At 31.5% G+C, this 8,679-nt stretch overlaps 1 protein-coding gene across 1 annotated transcript; it reads right to left on the reverse strand.

The window, feature by feature from the left end:
* Positions 1 to 2,424: 2,424 nt before the first annotated feature.
* Positions 2,425 to 3,834, reverse strand: LOC130496754 (B3 domain-containing protein At3g11580-like). The gene is made up of 2 exons (XM_056989156.1): positions 3,185 to 3,834; positions 2,425 to 2,588 (listed from the first exon to the last, which is right to left on the reverse strand). The coding sequence occupies exons 1-2, from the start codon at positions 3,765 to 3,767 to the stop codon at positions 2,425 to 2,427; spliced, it is 747 nt and encodes a 248-aa protein (XP_056845136.1). The 5' UTR covers positions 3,768 to 3,834.
* Between the last annotated feature and the right edge of the window lie 4,845 nt (positions 3,835 to 8,679).

Genomic DNA, 8,679 nt, shown 5'->3' on the forward strand with positions numbered 1-8,679 from the left:
CATATGTGTAGTTTATTGTTAAAAGAAATGATTTTTGAATCCAAATATATACTACTTTTATATTGATTTCTTTTTCAGTTCATATAAATATTAAAATATTTATTTCAACTGAACTAACTAATATTTTGTTAAATTGCCCCTGAAATATATATTTTTATGCATCAATATTTATTTTTTCATAATTAGTATAATATATTCTAGATGTATTATAATATAACTAACGATATTCAAAAGACCTGGACCGAATCAGGTTATATGGCTTATTTTGTTATGAATATCCGAACCGTTTTTAAATACATTGGTTATTTAGATATTTTTAGGTTCTTATACATCAGAATCGAATTCATCCAGATCCAGAAATGACCAACTTCAAAATCACAATAAGTTTATAATATTCAAGCGGGACTTGGTTTCAAAACAAAAGAAAATTGATATCCGAAAGAACAACATGTACTAAAGGAAAAATAATGTTTCATGTCTAACTGATTTTATAAATTAATGAAAAACTATTTCTATGTGTTTAGCTAAATTAAGTGAAATATAAATAATTTTTTTATCAAGTAAAATGAATTATATGGAGTGAAAATTAAGTGGTAATAAATGAAACATTTTTTAATTATTTGGATTTAAGTTATTATTTATTCACAAAAACATATCTTTGAACTATATTTTTGGGTACGTAATTTTCCACCGATTGAAACTAAAATAAAAATATTTTATTAAAATAAACTAAACCAAACATTTAATCATATGTAAAACCCAATTTTTAACATTTTTGATTTTATATTGGCAGAAAGTTAATATGGGTAAACTAAATAAAAAAATATGTTATTCATGTTTCAAATAATTCACATTTATTTTAATTTATTGAAAATATAATGGCTAAATGTGTAAATAAAAGAAAGTACACATCTCTACTATCCATGTTTCCAAACATATCTAATTTATTCTACTATCTATGTTTCCAAACATATCTCTTTATTACTACTATTTTGTTTCCCAAACAAATTACAAATGTACTTCAACTTTAATAATATAGATATGATATTATCAAGTAACTATACTATTAATCTTTCAAATGCCCAAGACAATTACTAGTTAATTACTTAATTTCCCAAAACTTTAGTATTTGGATCCAGAGCGAAAACTCAAAAGGCTTTAAAGCCCAGCCCAGAGAAAGAAATTAAAACACACTTCTTTGTTATGGTGTGGATGAGAAGTTGAGATCAACTCTTGGAGAGCACTAAAGGAACCAAAGAGAGGAGACGAGAACATCTGAACTTTAAAAACGAACTAGAACTCCCTAGAATACCAAAGTCCTGATCGTTTCGTTTGCGTTCACATTTGCAATTTAAAATGGCAAAAAAGGCAAAGAAACAATTGGACCGTCTCGTTTTGTCAGAATATCTTGTAGAAGGGATTCAGATATTCCTTTCGCACTTTCTCTGCAATTCAAAAGAAAAAAAACAATAGAGAATCAAAAGTAGAGTAATATAGAATAAAATGGTCTTTAGGTTTTGCTTTGGACCAGATAGAAAAGGCGTTGTAAGTTGTAACACAACATACATTTTTACACACATGCTATGCCCGTTCTTTAATCATTTGTTAGGGCCACACCTTTTTCTTCTTGTAATCTCATCACATGAATCATAACAATTCCCAAATCATCTTTCATCATCATTGATTCGCTATACATGCACATATACATGATACAAGCTCTCAAATGACTTTTGCAAGCTTCATTGAATTTATCTCTGATTCTCAGGCATCAAATAATACACATTTTTAGTTAACTCTCTGACTCAAATGTTGGAAAAATAATTATACTCTTTTTTATTTTGTTTTCAAATTGGTTAAATAGCAAATAACTAAATACACAATAATGAAGTTATACTGATATTAATTTTCCTCCTTTTTGGTGTTTTCTCTGTGACAATTGAGCCAAGTATGGACTGATAATCTAAAGTCAAAGTCTTAAAAGATTATCGCTTCTTTTCAAATATCATCAGCCTCGTCCATCTCCTACCTGTTCCATTGCTTCCCCAGCAAATGATACATTCTATTTCACAAAACCAACACGCAACTATTGTTAATTTGTTATTATTATCACTTAATCTTCTTCATTAAAATCATGCTAGGCTACAGAAAAAGAAGAAAACAGATTATGTTAGGCTATCAATTTATCATCAACAAATTGGCCATGTGCGTTTACATTCAAGTGCAGTATTAGTCTTCCTGATTCCTTCTTATTATATTAGTTATTAAACAAAAGCTCTTTCAGATCTTTTTTAAAAAACTACTAATCTCGTATGTCTCATCTCGAGAAACAGCCACGACATCTGTTTTATAACTACTTAATTATTGGCATAGTAGCATAAACATACTTGACGTAAGCAAATTGAATATGACAGAATAAATAAAAAGTTACCATGGATGAGGAGTTGAGTAATAGTAAAACTGTTGGCCACTGTAGCCGTCGGGGCACGGTGGTGGCTCGGCAACGTCACCGTGACATTCGAGGTTAACTCCAAATAGCCTCACCGTCCTCGAGCTCCCTGCAACTACCGTCGGTGTCTCAGCGACGGCGCCTACAATTTTCCACCGTCACGACACGTGCGCATCTTTTAGTTACATACTTAGTTTTTAATTAATTAAAGGAAGAAATAACGAACACGTTAGTCTAAGTTGATTGGACGGTTCTCCTTAAGTTTACACAACTTGGCGAAGATAATTGAAATTGCGGGGGTTTATTTTCTTGTCAGAATCAAAATGACATGTGAAAAAAGAGAGATATCTATTACAAAATGTTATCTCAGGTTGTTATTTTACATAGATACACACGCAACTAAAGTAGTTGTCACATTTTTTTGTAAATTTAATTGTCACATATTTTAGGATAAAATAAAATAACTAGTGGTGTTTTTAATTCCGACAATTTTTATAAGAAGAAACATCCACCAGCTAAAATGGTCAAAGCTCAGTCTAAAAAATGTTTAAGGTAATCTAAAACAACAAGCATAAAAAATAACCTATGTTATAACATGTACGAACGTATATATTTTGGTGAAAAGAAAAGACATTATCTATGACATATATCTATAAAAACAGAAAGTGTATATATATCTGACAGATAGATAAGAGAAAAATAACAAAATAAATTGAGATGAGAGATAAAGAGTTTTACCATAGTGTGAATACTCTTGGTGAATGTTAGGGTAAGAGCTCGTTGACGCGTGTACTTGACGGTAAGGTGTAGTCAAGCCGTTGCTCCAGTATGTCGTCGTGTTAACTCGAGCATCTTGAGACACGACGGAGACGGTGGAAGGGGACGAAACCTCGCCGCGTTTTCGCCAACCAATGAAGACTCTATGTAGATCAAAACGGTGCCGCTGAAAGAAAACAACGTCCCCTGCGTGGAGGTGCTTGTCTTTGACGTACCTGCTCCATCCTTTGGTCAACACGTAGCTTTGGCTACTGTTCCAATACGAGTATCTGAATTTCCAACACTTTCCCGACTCGTCCTCGAAGCTAAGAAGCATCCCTTTCTCCGTCGTCTCTGCCGCCGCCACGTCATCGCTGGCATTATTTAGAGGGAAGTGTTTCTCAGCGTGTTGCTTCGGTATGACTAAACGGTTTAGCTTTCCAACATCGCTTGGTGTTAGTGATTTCTCGAACAAATACTCTCTATCAACGACGGCGTCGTTTTGGCGATGGTGCAACGAGGGAGTGGTGTGGTGGATTTCTCTTGGGTAACAGTTGCCTGACATCTTTTTTGCTAGAGGGTGAGAGAGAGTAGAGAGGATGTGCAGAGGTTTGGTGGTGAAAGAAAGATGGGTAATGGTACTAATATAGTATTTTTTTAACAGCAGTACTAATATAGTATTATACGAAGGAGAGAGGAAAAGAGAGTGTGTAAAAAAAATTTGTGAAAATGTTTAAATATTGATGCGAAAACTGTGGGAACTATTTGTTGTAGATGAAGAGGAGGAGGACACGACATCGATAGTACTTTTAAGGTTTTGCGTGATGATATTTCTTTTCAATCATTATTTTATTTTCCCTTTTGTTGTTTTGTTGTTTGCAGACCTGCAGTTCATTTATATCGAGTAAACATTTTAAAATTATAGTATTGGAATGCTCGTTTGATAAACCTCGTTGGCATTGGATCCAAAGAGGTTCTATTGTTATTTATAGTGTAAGAAATAATTAAATAATTTTAAAGTTAGTGTGAAAGTTAGTGTGGTTTTGTCTTAGTGTAAATTATTTTCCATATTTTATTAGGTCTAGCAAATTATATAAGGGATGCCACAGAGATCATTGTTATACGTTATTTTATGTTCATGGACTTAGCCACGTACTTATAAGTATATAAATATGAAAGGAAAAAACCTGTTTGAGATCTACTATGAGTGAACAGATCGAAACTTATCTGCTTGCTAAACAAAAATCTATGACATCATTAACTAACAAGATCCTTAATTAATAATGGACTCTCAAAGCAGATAAAACTCACTTATCACATAAATGTGTGGCTTGCATGAGTCAGACAATCCTTTTTTCATGTGGAAATGGAACACATCTGATAATCGAGTCAGCATCGGCTTCTAAACGATTTAAGTCCCTATAAATGGTAATCTCAAAATGTTTGTTATATAACGTCGTGCATGAGAGAGACTGTAGATAAAAGAGAATCATGGAACTTTGAAAACTTTATAACCAAAACTCTTTTTATAATATAAAAAATGATAATTGGATGTAATCAATTTTTGAATATGTTCATTAGTTTACGGATACTAGCTTAAAACTATACTTGGAATTCAAAAAGTGACGTAAACATCACCAACTATGGAAAAAAAAATATTTTGACGGACGGTGTTTGTTACGGCTGTCTGTAAACGTAAAAGATAATATTTTGACAATGAAGTTTAGTTCTAAGCAGATAAAATAATTAAAAAATCACTTTCGTATTATAAATGAATAGTATATGCAATGAATAGGGATCCAGTGGCTGAGAAGTGTGGTGGTACATAATAAGTAAAAAGTAAGAAGGTACAGAGGATACTTACCCCTGACGCAAGTGAGAAGCTCAAGTTGTGGAGCATGTGCTTTGCCTTTCCGACACACCATCGCATGCATCTTCACTTCTACTTCATACCATCCCTTTTTTTTTTTTGAACACCTTCATACCATCCCTTAAAGCATCGTTATTGGAGGGCAGAGAACAAAACCCTTATCTTTTTTTTTTTGTCATGAAAACATAAGGGACAGCCTTTATATAGAGGTTTTTCCTCCATTCTTCTCATGGGTTCCCTTCCCTTCTCTTTTAAGGACTGCCTTAAAGACTTCCCAATAATGATGGTTTTATGTTTCTCTCTATCTCTCTCTTAAATTTTGCAGTTTATTCTCCCTCTTTCTTTATTATAATCATTTTATAATCGAGAAGGATAAAGACTAACAAATTATATTTGAAATCGACTTGACTTTTGTGGCCGTGTTTTCTTCTTTACAATACTGAGCAACCACCATCCTATAGTTTGGTGCTAACTAATACTCCATATAGAGATGGACTAGAAGTCTAGAATTATTGGTTCGCTTAATGAAATATAAAACTAAAACAGTATACATATGTTTCCCATTACTAAAGCTGATATATAAACAGTTTAGTAAAAAAAACTTGATGTATGAATTCAGGGAATTGAAAAATAACCCAAAATTTGTAATAGAAAAGTAAAGTTATAAATATTTATTACTTAATTATTTACTTCAATAAATCATGGAGTTTGAGAATAGTTTTTGGTGTTCAGATCGAAATGTAAATAATATTATATTTGGATGTAAACTGTAGTTTATGACTATTCATTTCAAAAACTATTTGACCACCAACTAGTATTTGATATAACATTAATATTAATCTAATCAGTACTACAATATTGTATTTGTATATTACATCAATGTTGTAATTTGTTTAAGTGTCTTAGTATAATTTCTATCTTGTTTGACGATTGGGTAAATTCCTTTTATTACTATCTTAAGTCGTGAGTTTAATAAATAGTTTAGTGAAAATAAATATGTATACTACTTATCACAAACGTACTGCAAAAATCAGGACGTGCAATGAACTGCGTACGTGGTCCACTTCTATTTTATTCGTTGAACTCTTACAAGTGTCGTTTATCTAATACTATCGTCCGTAAATTATATGATTGTGATATAATTCTCACGTGCTTTCAGGCCTTATCTTGGTGCTCACACATTTCTTTCTTTTTCTTCTTCTTAATTTCCTCACAAATTCCGACTGCATTTGTTCAACAATAATTTCCTATAAAACAAAGATGTTTCTTTTAAAATAATTAAATTTACTAGACAAGACTTAAGAACATGTTATATGTTCCAAATTTCGAATTCATGTTGAGGTAAGTCTTGTGACTTTATAAATCTATAAAATTATACTTCACAATACAAATATATATATATATATATATATATACTCCTATAATATATTAGCCGATAAAATATTATTTTGTTGGGTTCCCAATATAATTTGCAAAAACAAAGATGTGATCAGATTTGTTTGATTGGGATCTACTCGTGTTTTCGTGTTTCACTCCTCTCCTCATACTCTAATCTACTGCGCTTGATTATATACGACCCACATTGATATACGTTTCTTTCATGATATATCATCACAAAGGATTGCAAATCACATGTTTGTCTGTCTGTATATATGAGCTATCTGCTGGTAGGAATTTATAATTGTAACTCGTTAAATGAGTTTTGCTGGTTAAAATGTGACCATTTCTAACTTTTTGTCTCGGTAAATTTTAACACCGTCAAATAAATTTGTGTGAAGAATAATCGCAACACCGTTATTGGGATTTGTTTCAGAGCTAGCCATGACCCTAATATATCAGGGACATTTTCGTTCAACATCAAAAAAGAACTGGTACATTTTCATTAATACTATATCTATCAAACTTTTAACACATTGTAAACATAAAGAACGTCACGAGGCGCCCGTTAGTATGATTTTAAAACTAAAGTACAATTATCAACGGATACAACTATTAATCAGTGAAAATAATGATTGCAATATGGTATAGAAGAGTATATATTTACCTATGAAAATTAATAAACCTGATAATAATATTTGTTTGCATACTTTATTTACATTTAGGGGACCAAAGCTAATTGTTGTACTTTCTATGAACCAAAACTAAATGGCCGGAGGGAGAGGACCACACATTTCTTTTACATTTTTGTTTTTCTTATTAAAAATATCTGCACTGTTCAGATTATATTAAGTATTAACTGATATATGTGCAGCCGATACCTCAAGACTTGCAACCGAAAATTAAATTATATATGGAGAAGTCACAAATAACTAGCAAATTTGTGTAGAGAAGAAACACACAGGTAGATTACTTTCATTTAAAAAAAAATTTTTTGGAGAAATATCTAGGTAGAAACTCAATAATCATGCTCATCTAAACCAATTTACTGGTGACAGACAAATCCGATTGCTCTATATAGAAGTTAGAAAACCACACCATTTGATCATACGGGTAACTAGCAATTTCACACTACAAAATAATCGATCTCTATTCTAAACCCACAAAACAGCTAATCCCAATAAAAACCACAATACAGTTACAATATGTGGGGTTTTTGCATATAGATAAGTCTTTCACTATAATTTTTTCTTTTGTCCATCTTCGTTATGTTATCTAACTATTAACATTTTGACTGCACTCTCTTCTTTTTTTTTGTAACCACATTCATATTACTGATCTTGTTGCTGAACTATCACTAATAAGTACTTCACCGCAACTATTAAAGAACTGTAGTTACTCCCAGTAGTAGAAATCCAAAAATTACAATAGTATTATGTGTATATACTTTTTTTTTAAATCACAATGTGTATATATACATTACCTTCAAAATGTTATCCAACTTGGAGGATAAGTTTGAAAATGTGAACTCGAGGAAGACAACCTATTTGAATCTTTTACGTATAAAAAATAAACACAAAACGTTTTTGATATAAATAAAAACAAAAGGGACGGCTAAGTTTGGCGGTTTGGTTGAAAATATGGTACAATGGAAACAAAACATTTGCACGACTTTTTCTCACACTCTCTTCTTCTGAGTTATTTCATTGCATCAAAGATTCAGGTCCCATTTCTTTTATATGAAAAGGCCCATTTCAAATCTGAACCCCCACATTCGCATTTTTTTTCTTGAGTTTTTGTAGTTATAGTATGTTATAATGTTAGATCTCGAGAAAAAAACTTCGTCAGTAATTTAAAGGCAGTAAAATTCTTAGTGTTACCATTATCACCACCTTTTCAGCATGAGGAATGAAATACTTGTACAATGTTTATAATTTTAAAATAATTTGGGATAGGCTTTATGATAGTAGTAACATATGGTAAGAGAAAGGAAGGTTGAAAAATATTTGTAAAGAAAACTGTATCTACCTTGACTTTCAAATGATAAATACGTATATGTCATTTAGCCGCAAAAAAAAAATCAAACAATTTTGTCAGAGAAATGATGTTTATAAAGAAAAAGGTGAATAAAAATCAAACAATCGAGGCCTCCATAAATATACCTAAAATGATATAGTTAGGATTAGAGATAGTCTAACTCCACCTCCAAATAAATTTGACTTGTTGACTC

This window comes from Raphanus sativus, chromosome 6 (genome assembly GCF_000801105.2).
Source record: "Raphanus sativus cultivar WK10039 chromosome 6, ASM80110v3, whole genome shotgun sequence".
Lineage (NCBI taxonomy): Eukaryota > Viridiplantae > Streptophyta > Magnoliopsida > Brassicales > Brassicaceae > Raphanus > Raphanus sativus.

Excerpts from the sequence above, each read along its gene's own strand:
- LOC130496754 (XM_056989156.1), bottom strand. The coding sequence starts at position 3,767 with ATGTCAGGCAACTGTTACCCAAGAGAAATCCACCACACCACTCCCTCG. Across the intron at positions 2,589-3,184 it reads CCAAGAGTATTCACACTATG|GCGCCGTCGCTGAGACACCG; the intron begins GTAAAACTCTTT and ends GGAAAATTGTAG.